Raw genomic sequence first — 16748 nt, 5'->3', positions numbered from 1 at the left:
GAGGATGAGGATGGAAACAAGGCCGTTGTCTGCAGCAATCAGGAGGTCGTTTGTTATTTTGATGAGGGCGGTTTCGGTGCTATGATGGGGTCTGAAGCCCGACTGGAGAGGTTCAAAGAGCTCATGGTGGGACATGTGATGTTGTAGCTGGGCAGCCACTGCTCTTTCCAAGATCTTGCTCAGGAACGGAAGGTTGGAGATCGGACGGTAGTTGTTGGGATCATCTGGGTCCAGGCCTGTCTTTTTGAGTGTTGGGGTCACGGCCGCCAACTTAAAGCTGGAGGGTACCACACCAGAGCCAAGTGAGGCGTTGATGATGTCAACCACCAGGGGGCAGACGGTGGGGAGACATGCCTTCACAAGGGTCGTGGGTAGTGGATCCAGACTGCAGGATGACGTCCCGGCTTTGGTCACGAGGTCGAGGACTTGATCAGCATCAAGCAGGGAGAAGGTGGAGAGGCGGCGCTGTGGTGGGCAGGCAGAAGGATGGTACATGTCCTGCCGAGGTAGTGTGGCCGGCGGGGAGGGTGTAGATGCCTGGAGCTGCTGGTGGATGGTGGCCACTTTCTGGTGGAAAAAGTCCAGGAACCTGGAGCAGAGGTCAGCGGCATCAGAGGGTTGCGGAGCGTCGGGAGGGTCAAGAAGGCGGTTGATGGTGGAGAAAAGCATTTTCTGATGCTTTTGTTGGCTGTTTATAAGTGTGGAGTAATGGAGTGTTTTTGCCTGGGTGAGAGCCTCTTTGTAGCACTTGATGTGGTCTCTGTAGGCTTCGAGGTGGACAGTGAGGCCGGATCTTTTGTGAAGCCTCTCAAGCCGGCGCCCCATGGACTTAAGCCTCCGCAGCTCTGGGGTAAACCAGGGAGAGGGGCGGGGCGGGTGTAGGAGACCAGTTTGGTGGTGAGTGGAGCAACAGAGTCCAGGCTGAGGGCGAGGGCGCTGTTATAGTGTTCCACCAGGCCGTCAGCAGTGCTTTTAGTGGCGAAGAGTTAGCAAGCCCTGTTTATCAAGTTGTGGTACCATCTAGATTCCGGGATCTGGTCTTAAAGACTGCTAACGGTGAACTGTCTGGCCACCTAGGGGTCAGAAAAACATATGATCGTGTCATGCAACATTTTTATTGGCCGTGTGTAAGGAAGGATGTTGCTCGTTTTATTAAGACTTGCCACACATGCCAGTTGACTGGGAAGCCAAATCAGGTAATAAGACCGGCTCCTTTGTACCCAATTCCATCTATTGGCAAGCCCTTTGAGCGTTTAATTGTAGACTGTGTTGGTCCCTTGACTCCCTCCAAGTCTGGTTCTGTCTATTTATTGACTGTGATGTGTCAGTGCACCCGCTATCCAGCAGCTTATTCGCTGAGGACTATTTCCACCAAGTCGGTAGTTAAGGCATTGACACAGTTTATTTCCATCTTTGGCATTCCAAAGACTATTCAGTCAGATAGAGGTTCCAACTTTACTTCTCGCATGTTTAAGGAGGTTTTGAGTCAATTGGGTGTTGCTCATCAGCAAAGCAGTGCTTATCACGCTCAAAGTCAGGGGGCCTTAGAGCGTTGGCACCAAACTTTGAAATCATTGCTCCGAGCTTATTGTACAGAGTTAAATAGGGATTGGGAGGAAGGTCTTCCTTGGCTCTTACTTGCAGCAATGATTTGGTCCCCTAGCAGTACTTCAGGGTAATTTGGGGAATTCTGAGCCACCGTCTAATCTCATTGATTATATCAGTGGGTTTCGCCGTAAGTTGTTCTTGGCTGGCAGAATGGCTTTAGAGAATCTGGCTAAGGCTCAGAAGAAGATGAAAACCTGGTTTGACCAAAAGGCGGTGTTGAGACAGTTTAGTCCTGGGGATAGAGTCCTTTCTTTGCTGCCGGTTTCAGGTTCACCTTTTCTCGCAAAGTTCTCTGGTCCTTATGCTGTGTTGAAGCAGGTGTCTGAGCGTGACTACTTGGTCTCAACTCCGGATTGGAGACGGTCTACTCAACTCTGCCATATCAACTTGTTAAAGCCATATTTTTGTCGGTCGTCTTTGACAGGTGGTGGAGTCGAGGCTGGAGTGAAACCAGTGGGAGTGTTGTCAGTCAGTGAGCCATTCCAGTCTGTTTCTCTAGGCATGGTGGCAGCGTGCCATGAGGAGGATGTGTGTGCTCCTGATGACTCTGTTTTCCAGCCTCGTCTTAAGAACTCCGAGGTGTTGGCAGATTTGACTTCTCTTCTTGGCCAATGTGAGCAGTTGAAACAGTTGATTTCTGAGTTTCCTGCATTGTTTGGTGATACTCCATCACGTACACATTTGATTGAGCACGACATTGATGTGGGGGATGCAGCACCAATACACCAACGTTTCTACCGCGTCTCTCCTGAGAAGGGAAAGTGTCTAGAGTCAGAGGTAAGGTATCTGTTGGATCATGGGTTGGCGGGGCCTTCAAGTTCATGTTGGGCTTCTCCGTGTTTGTTGGTCAATAAGCCTGATGGTACATACAGATGTTGCACTGACTACCGGAAACTTAACAAGTTCGACCTTTTAAAGGGGTATTATCAGGTTCCCTTGTCTCGTCGTGCTCAAGATATCTCTTCTTTTATAACTCCGTCTGGGTTATACTCATACACTGTGATGAGTTTTGGACTTCGAAACGCGCCCGCAACCTTCCAGCGCCTTATGAACCGTGTGGTTTCGGGGCTGGAGGGTTGCGCAGTGTATTTAGACGACGTGGTTATATACAGTAATACATGGGAAAAACATGTAGCTTACATCCATGCGCTGTTTCAGAGATTGTTGGAGGCCCGTTTGACGGTCAATTTAGCCAAATGTGAATTTGCAAGGGCCACGGTCACATATCTTGGTAAGGTGGTTGGGCAAGGACAGGTACAGCCTGTTCGTGCCAAGGTCCAAGCCATTGACTGTTTTCCACCTCCTGCCTCCAAGAAGGAACTGATGAGGTTCTTGGGGATGGTGGGATATTACAGGAACTTCTGTGCTAATTTTTCAACTGTCGTGTCTCCATTGACAAATCTTTTAAGAGCTAAGACAAAATTTGAGTGGTCTGTAGCCTGTCAAGTGGCCTTTGATAACGTTAAGCTCCTTTTAAGCACCGCCCCTGTCCTGGCTGCTCCACGTTTGGATCAGGTTTTTCATGTCCAAGTGGACGCTAGCCAGGTGGGTGCTGGTGCTGTTTTGTTACAGATGGATGACAGCGGGATAGAGCGGCCGGTGTCTTTCTTTTCCCGAAAGTTTAATAAAGATCAACTGAACTATTCTACGATTGAAAAGGAAGCGCTGGCCCTTATCTGGGCTCTTCAATTTTTTGACGTGTATTTAGGTGGGGGTGCTCCGGTGGTGGTCTATTCGGACCACAACCCCCTCACCTTCCTACATTCATTACAAAGTCCTTCCCAGCGCCTCATGCGCTGGGCCTTGTTTCTGCAGCCATACAACCTGGTTATTAAACATATCCGGGGTGTAGACAATGTGTTGGCTGACACATTGTCTCGCGCCCCTGGAGATTCCAGCTAACTGTTTGTTTGTTTGTCTCTTCTGTCTGTTTACCTTGAAAGCGCTTCCAGTGGCAGGGGATTGCTGGCTTGAGAGGTGTGTTGCGAAGAGACTGTTCTTCTGTGGCTCTGGTGAATGGTTGCAGGTTATTTCCTGGTGTTGGTGGTGGGTTTTCTGAACCAAAATTATTAGTGACCGATATATAACTTATATTGTGTGCGACTGATTAATACTTTGATATTCCAGTTATTTATTGTTTATATTTTTGTACTCCTGTGATGCTTTGAATGTACAGAGGTCCTTTGTAGGCCCTCTGTCTTTATGGGGGGAGGTGTTACGGGCTCGCCCATTACTGCCTCCTGCTGGGCTGTTCTTGTTTGTGTCGCAGGTTGGGAGTTGTGCAGGTGTCCCGGTCAAGTGCCCTAATCAACTTGATGGACCTGCACCTATATAGGGCTACCTCGCAGGGGCAGAGGCCCCTCTCTCCAGGTGTCGCTTTTGTTGTGTTGGATTATTAATTACACTTGACTGATTCGCACCACATTCTATCCTTCTCACCACTACATTTATATTGACTAGCTTACTTCTATTATTTACTTATTTACGTTAATAAATTACTTTTGTAAATACTTTATCCTCGTTTGGTCTCCCATTTATGTTACCACGCCAACTACGAGCCTTGGTTTGGTAACACTAGGCCTACATGCCTTTTTAAGTTGATATTTAATTTGCTCCGAAGCCCATTTGGTCTGACTCGTCAATAATCCAAAAATGTCCCTTTGGGTCTACAGCCCAGTATAGTTTGATATCTCTTTGTTCCATTAAAATTAATCCCATTCTTCCGACAGCTAAACCAAAGGCTATTTTAGATCACCTCCTTCACCTCTTGTACAGTAAGAATCAACAATGACATGCCAAGTGCAAAGACAATGACAAGCTTGGGACTGAAGCCATGCAGACTCGGCTAGATTTAAACCAGTGTTTTTCAAACTTTTTTTGAAATAAACTTTGCAGGGATGTGATGTAGGCCTACTGTTTAATACATGGGATCACAAGAGTGCCTCCCAATCAGACGTTTTTAGCGATTTCGCTCAGAAATCTCAAAGGCATAATACTGTCGCGATCGAGGCACCTGTCCCATACTCAAGTTTTTTTGGTGAATGCGGTGATCTTATTTGCTAGGTAGGTGCTTGTCTTTGCCTTGTAACTGGACATTTAACTCAAATGTATCGCTAAGATATATCAAATATATCGCTAAGATAGGCCAGCTCCAGCAAGAAATGTTCATTAGTGAACGTGCTTGCAGATTCAAACATGCGCTCTTCCTCCAAGAAGAGGCGACTCGGAGCTCAAACACGCGCTACAGCACTTTACCTCGGGAAAGCCACCTTGCCTCGCTGTGAAACAGTACAGCCTTTTGGTCAGCTACCATCTCTTCGCAAAGTGTGGAGAATAGACGCGCTTTTAAGGGCCGGGTTTTGATGAAATTCACCACTCTCACAACAACGTTCAAAATATCATGTAGGTCGGGAATAACTAAGCTGCCTTGACACGAGCGCTTCCCTGTGAATAACACAGTACGTCCATTGCGCATCGGGTGCTACCTGGGCCCAGGCTACAGATAAAAAATTAATAAAAAAAACTCCTGTTTTTCACGTCAGTTCGCGCCCCACCTGTTTGAGAAACGCTGATTTAAACACAGCAGGCCGTTGCAACAAGACAGTGAGCCAATCCTAATATCATAGGAAAACAGGTGGGGCTGTGTCATTAGGCTGATTGCCACTGACACCAGCTACTGTTACATACAAGACTTAAGTGTCTCAATTAAATCAATTAAACGTGACTATATCGCACTGGGCTCCGCACTGCGCCTCTGTGCAAAAAACTTCAGTTTGCGGCACCCCTCTCCTTCCCTCATCACAAACAAAGTGTGGGCATGGAGCAACAACAACCCGCGCCTTGCCGTGCGGCTGCAGTCTACTTGGAAGCAGCGGGGAACATAGGACCCTTTTTTCAAAAAAGGGTCCTATGTTCCCCGGTAGCGGGGAACATAGGACCCGGGGAACATAGGGATGACCCCCTGAAACTTAGCCTTCGTTTTGAACTACGTTTATATGAGTGGTAGGTTGTGGCGTAAAATGACTTGATTGTAGGCTTAGCTGTTAGATAAATTAGTTCAACTGAACAACAAACTAACAACTGCCTCTTTTTCCCCCTTCTATTTCTGTTAGGTGCCGCTTCACTCTGCTACTAGAGGATCAGGCTGACTGCAACTGTATGGATGCTATACTGAATGGATGGCAGGAAAGCACAGCACCAGTGTTGGGAGTAACGGCGTTTAAGTATAACGGCGTTACTAATGGCGTTAATTTGTCAATAACGGAGTAATCTAATTAATTACTTTTTACAACGTTACAACGCCGTTAACGTTACTGGACGTTAAATGCGGTGCGTTACTTACTTTGCATTGATTGAATAAACTGTGTAATCCGAACGCACCCCTGGCTCACAGCTAGTGAGGAGGTGGGTTAATAACGACGTAAGCGATTAGGATTGGCTAAGGCAGAGTCATGTTTCATGATAGCCAATCAGAGCCAGTGTTTTTACACACTTGCCAGCACACGCGCCACACACACGCAACAGCTAAAGTAGAGATTCGATGAAACAGCAGAGGTCAGGAGCAATCCGATGAAAAGTTGGCATTTTCAAGGTGGAAATATAAGCACTACTTCAAATTCATTGTGGTCAAAGGCAAGAACGTGCATGTAATGTGTACATTATGTCCAGGAGCGAAGACTTTGTCGACATCCGTTGTAAGCAACTCTAATTTAATGAGGCATCTCACACACGCTAGTGGCCAAAAACACCGATAGCCCCCCTCCACCAGAGATGATAGCTCGCCATCCACTAGCAAAGAAGGACTCGGAGCAATGTCCTCCAAGCAGCAAAAGCTAGATCTTTCTGCCTCACAACAAAAACCTATGACACAGGCTGAAGTCAACCGTAGGTCTGTCGATGTACAATTTCCCCTTGGGGATCAATAAAGTATCTATCTATCTATCTATCTATATATCTAATCGAGAGTTATGTAGCCTACAAACACCTGTCTGTTCTACTAATTTCAACTGGCTTTTCAAAACTGCTCAAAAAATCCAAATTCTTTGACATATAGCAACTTTTTTTTTAACAGTAACGCAAATAGTTACTTTCCCTGGTAACGAGTTACTCTTATCATAGAGTAATTCAGTTACTAACTCAGTTACTTTTTGGAACAAGTAGTGAGTAACTATAACTAATTACTTTTTTAAAGTAACGTTCCCAACACTGCACAGCACACGTGAATTTGTAGATGAGTGAATAAATGCACTTGCTTAATTGTTAACAAGTTGTCAATGGTTATTTATGCAAGCTTGTGTAGCCTAAACAAGACATACCTAGGCCTAGCCAAATTTATCCTGGCTGTAGATAAAGCAGGATATGAATTTCCCAATATTTACCCAGATTAGGCTAATAGTGGTTTACTGAAGTTTAATATCAATTGAAATACCATTGAAATCACATTGATCTTTAGTTTGGTTGTACTTTCAACATTGTTTCAATATTCATTTTAGTGGAAATACCATTGAAATCCCATTGATCTGTAGCAGAGACTTTCTAATGTGGAGACACAGCACTCCAAAAATCCTCCATAGAAATGCATGGGGTTAGTTTGTAACGCCAATATGGCAGTTGTCTACGCATGTGTTGCTGTTGTCCTGAAAACACAACACTTCTGCTGCTCTTACATAACTTGCACCACTATGCCACTTTATTTCTTACTTAGGTCAAACAGAACTACCTCAGCCTCTTATTGGCCTGACTTTGCACTAGTATTTTATTTTATTGACTGTCTATGCACAATTTCAACCAAATTTTGCTGCTCTTATTTTTTCATTATATGTGCCCTCTTATTTACTTATTTACTTACTTTTTTTGTTTACTTGAATGTTATGTTTGTCTGTGGACTTAAAATTGGTAAAATATGTCTTGTCTCCACCGTGGGATAGTGAGAAACGTAATTTCGATCTCTTTGTATGTCTGGAACATGTGAAGAAATTGACAATAAAGCTGACTTTGACTTTGACTTTGATGTCACACCCCTTCAGCGGAAAAACGTTGACATGTGAATACATTGAGCCAATCATGTGTTGTGTTGTGAATACATTGAGCCAATCATGTGGTGTGTTGTGAAGTCATTGTGCCAATCATGTGTTGTGATGTCGCAGCTGGAGCAAGATTGGTGTCGTAAAAACCTTGCACATTTCTGCCTAAATAGATGCCTGATAAGTGCCCAAAAAGTGTTGCAATATGGCCGCCGAGTGGAAGGCCTAAGCCTAAAAGGACTTTGTCTGTAGTTAGAATTTCAACATTGCTTCAATATTAATGAAGGGTGCAAAAGTGATGTAGAATCAATGTTACAGTGCAACGTTGATTCAATGATTTTAACGTTGACAAAGTAGCCGAATGTTGATTTAACATAGATTCAATGACTAATTGTTATCTGGGTGCAGAATGACCAGTCATCAACACCAACTGAAAGCCCCGTTTTGCAGGTAGCCTATTGCATTGCATACAATTAGGTTTTTCTCTGAACTACATTTTCCAAAGGCCAGCTTTCGTGCTTGTGCCACAACTTCAGAACGGCTTGACGTAGGCTTCATGCTTCAAATTTGTTGTGAACATTTGTATGGACTCAATGATGAAGTCAAGTGTCAAGGTCAAACCCACCTTGAGTGAGACATCTCAACGGCAGACACACAAGGTTTTTTGGTAAGAGATTAAGCGATTCAATGTTTGTTTGTTTTTTCACCAACATTAAGCCAGCAGCTTTCCATCCACTATTGTAATTCCTCTGGCATTACATTTCTAGTTGCAAGCAGTGATTGCCAACCGAAGGTACATTTACCTCTAATTGCATATTAAGATTTAAGAACAATGGCCATGTCACCCAAAGGCCCAATGGACCTCATATCAATTTCAGAGTTGCTGCACAACATCTCCTTTGTTCTGAGGTCACAATAATTTACCTTGAGGTAATAACATTACACAGATGGACATGCATCAACCTATGTATAAATTAAATTGGGGGGGAAAGATATGAATGAAATAGGACTTCTCTCAGGTGTATTTCAATAGTTTTCAACATTTATCTTACAGACTACTGAGAAACTGCACAGATGAGCCCAGACATCAGATTTATGTTTGAAAAGCAAAGCTTTTTATTGCAGGTATTAGTGAAATATACACTTCAAACTGAAGCAAAGCAACACTATAAAGGCCATGTAATCTACAAAGAGAAAGTAACAAACAAACAAAATTAAAAATAACACAGAGATGAAGAAACTTGAGGCTGAGGCACAAAGCTCCTAGTGGGAAAGATGTTTCTACGCTCGCTCATGCATTCCAGACCACCACCACCCACCCTCCATGATTTACTGGGTCTCAGTAACTGTGCTTCAGCACCTCTGCGAGGCCACATATGACACGAGAAGAGAGAATGACCGGTGTCTTTGTTATTGGCTATGTTTGAATGAGGGTTCCAGCACAGAGTCCTAGAGGAGCACCAAATGTGGTGGCAGGGGGTCTTGTTCAGCCATTTTCAACACCAGTGTCACTTGGAAATAAGTTTTTTTAAAAAGGAAAAACAAAAATATCACACTTGCAAGATTTGGTTCAGAACCCTTTCGGCTGGAATGCTATGACCAGTAGCTTTAGTAAACAGGGTTTACATGTAAACGTCTACATAAAGTGGACAAAAAAGTGTGACTTCCTCAATTGGTTTTGGACAGTTAAAGATTTGTCTGTTTTTTTGGTTGAAAAATGAAGACCCAAGACTCCCACTGGAGCAATATGCCTCTTGGCTAGTAAATGTGATGGTGGGTGACTTTGAAAGAAGACCCAAAACAGAAAACAGGAGGCTTTAACAACAGAAGAAAGTCACCCATCAGAGTGAATACCACAACAACACAGGTGATACAGATGCTGCAGGGACAGAAACTGTAACGCATGGACATCAGAACAGCCTCTTTCCCCTCGTCACAAAGTTAGCCCAGAACACCGATCACTTTAGACAGAGCACATTAAACACGTCCGGCTTGCTTGACTAACTAGCTAGTGGTTTCAGGAGGGTGTGTGTGTGTGTGGGGGGGGTGACGTGGCGTTTGGAAGGGCGGGTATAAGACTGCTGTACTGTGCCAACCTAAAGGCTTGGAAAGACATAATTAGGACCCCAGCAACACAAAGGAACACAGTTAAGACTTGTACATCCGAGTGGAATAGGTCCATCACAGATTTATACATACTCCAACCCTCATTGGTGAAGGGTCAACGAGAAAAAAACAAAACAAAATAACACAGCACTGGCACAGAAGGAAACTGCCCCCCAAGAGGCTCACCCGTCCCTTTTCTGTACCATCTCCCTACCCTTGGCGCTTCCAAAACAACCTCTCTTCTTCACCCAGATCAGGCAGATGCATATGGCTAACATACTTAGCAGTTCTGGGTGAGAGGGACGGCTGTTGTTAACAGAAGAAACGGAAAAAAACACATAAAAAAAGATGAATTCAGTGTGGTTCTCCTTAACCTAAAGAGATGAAATGCAACATGTGGGGTCTGCAGAGTGCTCTGGCTGCAGTGGAGAAAGGAAGATGGCATTCTGGGAGATGTAGGATAAACGGATGGTACATTGGCTTGAAGTTGTCTAGCTGATCTTTCACTGAAGAAGAAGTTAAAACTTTAATCATGACTGAAGAAAAACAAGATTTTGGTAAATCGGGCCTAAGGTTTGGCTCCTTGTGCCTACATCTACTCCATCCTACAGTTTGGCTCCTTGTGCCTACATCTACTCCATCCTACAGTTTGGCTCCTTCTGCCTACATCTACTCCATCCTACAGTTTGGCTCCTTGTGCCTACATCTACTCCATCCGAGCCCACTTGCTGTTCCCTCCTCTCAGCGTTTCCGCTCGGCTCTCTCCGCCCCATCATGGTGTTGTGCTTGTGTCCAAGGGGAGGCTCCGGCTCTGTGTCCTTGGAAACCAGTTTAGGAGGCAGACGCCTGGCGCCTCCCCATAATGCTGTCTGTTAATATGGAGGCTCTAGCTACTCATATGCACTCTTAATAAATACACCATAAAATATTTCCCATATATATTTCATAATATATTAAAAAGGAAGAAAAAAAAACAACACACATTTAAATAGGACAACAAAAAATAAAATGTTGGCTCAATGAAGAACAATAAAAAGGTCAGATAAGTGTTAAGACAAAAAGAATAACTTCACAATTATACTTCTTATTCTAAAATAACAAGGTTATTATTGTCAGGCAATCAAGCACTATATAATAATCAAAGCGGTATTTGCAGTTTGTCTCATTTTTAGTAAAACATATTTTTTCCTTTTTCTTCTTTTTCTTTTTTTTTGCAGCATACCAAGGTTTGTGAGGTGCAGTGTTTTTGGAGATCTCTCATAGAGGTATGTTCTCCTGGACCAACAGGCAGCTATGTGACTCAAACAGGCTATGGGGTGGGTGGGGGGCTCTAGTATTATGCACCTTCCCCTCATACTCATCCAGGTCTCGGGATACATGTTTCTGGGTACTGCACAAGTGCTTTGGGACCATTGACAACACCAAAAAAAAAAAAATGAAATGAAGGCAGAGCAAGTTTCCATGGAGACAGTGAGAGGCTCAGCAACATCTAACAGCTTGCAACATGATTCCTGGCTTAGGTGCAACACTGTTGTCATTTTTTAAATGTAAATTAAATGTGAGTTTGTCTCAATGGCGCTCAATGGTGTGTGTGTGTGTGTGGGGGGGGGGGTTAGAGAGTTTGAAGGCAAAAGTGCTGTGGCTTAGTCTCCTGTGTGGTGGGCAGTCTTTAAAGTGCTGTGCTAGGCGTCACCCTCCGGGAGCCCAAAGGTGGCACGCGCCTGCCCACTGCCCCTGTCGTGCCTGCTGTGTACCAACACAATCATCGGTCCTGATTCTTATCGGAGGAGAATGAAGAGATCAACTGTATGTTAATATACTTGGCATTTCTTCTCATGGTAACATCTAAATATATTAATATATACCGTATATAGATGGAGGAGAGGGAAGGATGCAGGGCGGGGGTGGGGTGGGGAAGGGGAGCTATGGGTGGAGAATGCTATGAGGTTCCCCCTCGGAATATAAAAGGGTTTAGCCGTACACCTCTTAATATATATTTGTAATTCTTGCACTGCAATTTCAACATTAGATAAATACCTCTTCTAAATTTCTTGTACGATATTATTCAGCACCATCATTAAGAAAGGCACTTTCTGTGAATACAATTCACTCAACTTTCTTAGCACAAAACAGGATTATAGAAGTAGGGAACACACCCGTTTTAACTGGCTACACACTTTGTTCTTTCAAAACAATAATAAATCATTATAATAATAATAATAATAATAATTCTTCAGATTCATCAGCATAACACCACCAACTGTCTTGACAAATGACAAACAGCTTGAGAAGATAAGCAACCATGAAAGAGATGCATTCATACTGTACATACATAAATGAAATGCATGCTTTCCCTAACTTAACTTAAACGACCACCGTGTCAGTGAGAGAAGTTTTATACAGATTTAACATTTAGACTTCCACCAATACACAACCCACAAACACACAATAAACTGTCCAACCATCTACTCTGCTTAAAAAGCAGTCGTAAGAGGAGTTCCAGGCTATGGTTAGCACTGTTTTGGCCAAAGTCAGCTGAAGATAAGCTACCACTTCAGGATGGAGGTCACAGAGCAGCCAATCTGGTACATTTGAAAAAGTTTGCCGATTTTTCCACTCAAACGCTGCATAAAAGGACATGTTTTAGCTGATAGAAAAATGCGTTGAAACAGCCAAAGGCCATCACTACACAACAAGGCAGATAGTGGTTCCAGTATAACCATGCCATATGGTAATTTTTTCTATTTGTATGCACTGGATTATTTCACTGCCCAATAAAACAACATGTTAGCCAGTTTAAGTGATCTTACTATATCAATGCAATTTCCAAGTTAGGTCACGCCTCTTAAGTAGTCTTCAAAAGCAGCAGACTAGTACAAAGCTTTAGTAATCTGCTTGAAGCGGCCTAAAAAAAATTAGGAGAATACCAGCATTTTTCAAAGACTCCGTTTAGCATCAATCATCCTGTAGCCAGTTATGTCCTGTCATTTCTTATCGTTCTACTTATTGTGTGCTAAGTGCCGACTCCTACAGAACCAATTGCATGTCATAAAGTCCAGATCCTCCAAAAAACAATTGTATGCGATATGTCACTTTCACAGGAAGGGGGAGCTGCCCATTGGTATTAACATAGATATTCTAAGAGCTGCAGATGCAGGGTGACAGGTAGGCCACAATGCTAACAGCCACACAACACAACTTCAGTCTCAGTCGAGGCCACAATGCTTTGCCAACTGTGTGAATCTCAGGAGCAATCTATTGCAACATCCATAACATAATTCCACATTCCACATAATACGTTTCTTCTGAATTCCACATAATCCGTTTCTTCTGAATTCCACATAATCAGTTTCTTCATACTGACTGGTTCTCAGTCCTCTCGATACACTTGGCCTACTTTTTAGAATTTGATGAGCAACAAATAAGTAGTGTGTACATTGCATACTTTCATAATTTAAAAAATATTGAGACTGCGTAAAGGTCCTTAAAAATATTCCATGGGAAAAAATGGATTCGATTAGTGGGCTTTCCAAATTAAGAACACCAAGAAACTCAGCTAAATACATCAAGTAGACTATGAAAAGAATAAAATGTCACTTATGCTATTTCACTGTAGTTGCACATTCAACATCAACAAGACATGGCAACTCTGTAGGGAAATAAGTCTGTCAAATGTGTACCTTTGCTCACTGGAAACCGCTTCTGCATACACAGCTTTATTTAAGGTTATCCCCAACTGCTGTGTATATATAGTAAATGCTGTATATATATAGTATACTTCTACTATACTATATATACGCAGCTTTATTTAAGGTTATCCCCAACTGTAGTTTATCTCCAAAGGAAACACACACAGCACCCCCCCCCCCAGTCTTATTCTAGTGAAGGCGACCCCAAGGCCACCCTTCATAGCACCAGACCTGTGTCCAGATCGACACACATGTCATGTACAGCGTTTAGTGCAGTTTATTGTCATTCTTCTTTGCCCCAGACTGGGTTTGCCTTCCTTAGGCAGGGGCGTGGCACAAGAGAGCAAGGCACTCACTCTACAAAATAACCATGTACATGAAAGAAACTTATGGTCACCCACAGTGCTCCCCATTTTCAAGTAAGTCTCCACACTGCCCTCTACTTATGGTCACCCACAGTGCTCCCCATTTCTCCATAGTCTCCACACTGCCCTCTACTGGCCAGTGAATACATGTGCCCTGAGCACTGAAGTGTGAGAGAGATCACATTTTATTTAGGCTGACTGGTGTGGGGTCAAATACTTTTTATTTTTCTCGTCTGTTGACACCCTGAAGCTTTAAGTTTCTCAATTAGCAGCTCAATCCCGTTTTCTTAAAAAAAAACAAAAAAAAAAAAACATATATAGTAACAAAAATGTGTGATATGCAGATCACTGAGAAACACTAGAATCAATGGGAGAGCCAGACAGAGGGAGACATCGAGCTGAACCGCTTGAGGAGTATTAAAGGCCTCGTGCTGAACCGCTTGAGGAGTATTAAAAGGCCTCGTGCTGAACCGCTTGAGGAGTATTAAAGGCCTCGTGCTGAACCGCTTGAGGAGTATTAAAAGGCCTCGTGCTGAACCGCTTGAGGAGTATTAAAGGCCTCGTGCTGAACCGCTTGAGGAGTATTAAAGGCCTCGTGCTCAACCCCAGGCCTCTCAGTCTCCTATCTGTCTGTCTAGGTTTAAAGACAGTTTGAATCACCAGGAGATCTACAAGAGACAGTTGAGACTGCATGGCAGGCAGACTTAAGAACATAATCTCAATGGCTAAAAAGGAGGAGACTATACAGACCCCTTTCAAAAGAATGAATGGTTGCTGCATCAGTGCTGATTTCAAGGTTATCAAAACCAAAAATGGCTAAGAAAAAAACAGAAAGGCAAGTAGACGAGCAACTGTGCCTCATGACACTTCTTGGCTTCAGTTTTTATATTTGCATGACACCTCTTCACTTCACCCTCTAACCAACATCCAAAAAATCTATTGTCTCCAAAACCAGGCACTTAATAACATCCCTCCCCAATAACAATCATGCACAATAGCAATCTCTTAAAAGTTTATCGGTCATGCGATTTCATTCAAAATAGAAGGGGAAAAAAAGTGTCATATCAAAATATAACTTGTTTTAGCAATTATTACAAACTACATGGTTTTACATTCCCTTTCAATTAGAATCAAACTCTGATTTAAGTTTTCTGGAATATTCCACCCGAAAAAGCAGCACACATGTCGGCTACACTTCCCCTTACTTCAAGAAAGCTCCAAGCACAACACCTTCCAGTCAGGAAGAGGTCACTTTCCTGTCAATGCATTATTGCACTAAAACATAGCAACAACATGATCGATCAGACAAAATTATCTTGCCACTGACACACCATAATTTGAATAAACCAAAAATGACGAACAGGTGAGAAAATCAGAGAAAAGAAAAGCTGCTGTTGAAATCAAAAGTCAGCCACACACATAAATACTGCCAGAGAAAAAAAACTCATAACTCGGATACAAAGTGGAAAGACGGTAACATGGGGATGCCTTTGCAGTTCTGCATGAAAGCTTTCTGATAGCTCTATTAAGGCCCAGGCTATCAAAGGTCGAGATCATTCAGGATGATGAGGTTACATTTAAAAATGACCAACACCCAGTTGGGAGCAGTAATATTATGGGACTAAGTGCCATTGAGCTGACACATCAAATTTTTTTTTATCATCACTTCAGACACAGTTTACACGTAATTGACACAATTACAAGTTGTTAAGTCACCATTGGCTACGAAAAAGGTAGGATAAAATAAAAATGTGTTACTGAACACTAGAGTATGCGAAAATATACACACACAAACGTACTCTCCTTCATTCACACAATCGGAGAAACAGTCTCTCCAGCTTTGCAACAATACCCTTATTGTTGACTAATCCTTCCTTTCGTTCAACTCCCTACACTGCATTTGGAAAGAGCAGATAAAACAAAGGAAGATAATAATGGAAAAAAGTGCAGTGGATAAAACTTGAGGTAAGAGGCATGACATAGAGAGAGAGACACTGGAAGGACAGAAGACAATTACAAAACAGAAGAATGTGGTGCGCTACAACACAAACACATTTCTCCCCTCTGAGTAGGGATGGAGAGGTGTTTTTGCCCTCTGAGTAGGGATGGAGAGGTGTTTTTCTCCTAGGGATGGAGAGGTGTTTTTGACCTCTGTGGGTAGGGATGGAGAGATGTTTTGTGCGAAGGAGATGAGATGAGAGATAGGGGGGGATAAGGTCATAGAAGCAAGTTGGCTGGTTTGATATTGCATATAAGTGCAGAGTTCTGTTCTTGTACTTTTGGGCCGGAACGTCAGGGAGGGGCTCTTCACCACTGGCCTGCCAATCACTCTCTTCACACGCACGCACGCACGCACGCACGCACGCACGCACATACACACACATACACATACATAGCTTTCTGTTCTTCTCTTCTCCGTTCTGTCACTCTCAGTAACCTTCCGTTTCTTCTCTTCCACACAGTGGGTGGGTCCAAACTGCGCGGGTCAGGCTCCACTGGCTGGCTCTTTATGTGGACCCTCTGGGATGCACAGATTGGTAGGGTGTGTGTGTGTGTGGGTATGAAGAAAGGTGTGTGCCACCAAATGTGGTATGTATGCATATATGGATGCAGGTATGCATTAACGAATGAACATATGTATGTATGCGTGTATTCATGTTCTGTAAGTGTGTGTGTGTGTGTGTGTGTGTGTGCTCAGGCAAAGTACATGGTCCTCAGGGTGTCATGGTGGATCTGCACAGCCTTGGCCAGCGCTTGGGGGTCCCGGCCGTTACTCTGACCCGACACATGGCTGCCCTCGGCACTAAAGTGGGGAAGAGGAGAGGAGAGGAGAGGAGGTCAGTGTGAAGCCGGATTAAGACATGCAGCCATTTGCTTGTCACTCAGCTCAAAAGTTGACATATTTTTTTTAAATTCCATGCTACCAATGGTTTATTTTGCCTGTAATAGTAGTCAGT

General features: G+C 43.4%; 1 protein-coding gene across 5 annotated transcripts in view; it reads right to left on the bottom strand.

Moving 5' to 3' along the window:
• Positions 1-8723: 8723 nt before the first annotated feature.
• Positions 8724-16748, bottom strand: part of ago3a (argonaute RISC catalytic component 3a) — a 106215-nt gene continuing 98190 nt past the window's right edge. For all 5 annotated transcript variants that reach the window (XM_076279661.1, XM_076279664.1, XM_076279662.1 and 2 more), the window contains exon 19: positions 8724-16594. In XM_076279661.1, coding sequence (XP_076135776.1) covers positions 16486-16594 — 109 coding nt within the window. In that variant the 3' untranslated portion in view covers positions 8724-16485. The remainder of the gene's footprint in view (positions 16595-16748) is intronic.

This window comes from Alosa pseudoharengus, unplaced genomic scaffold (assembly GCF_046254945.1).
Source record: "Alosa pseudoharengus isolate Yale_2024_CS ecotype anadromous, Long Island Sound unplaced genomic scaffold, YU_APseudo_1.1 YU_APseudo_1.1_scf_12, whole genome shotgun sequence".
Classification (NCBI taxonomy): domain Eukaryota; kingdom Metazoa; phylum Chordata; class Actinopteri; order Clupeiformes; family Clupeidae; genus Alosa; species Alosa pseudoharengus.
Note: the sequence above shows the minus strand (reverse complement) of the source record. Positions and strands in the feature narration are given on the sequence as shown.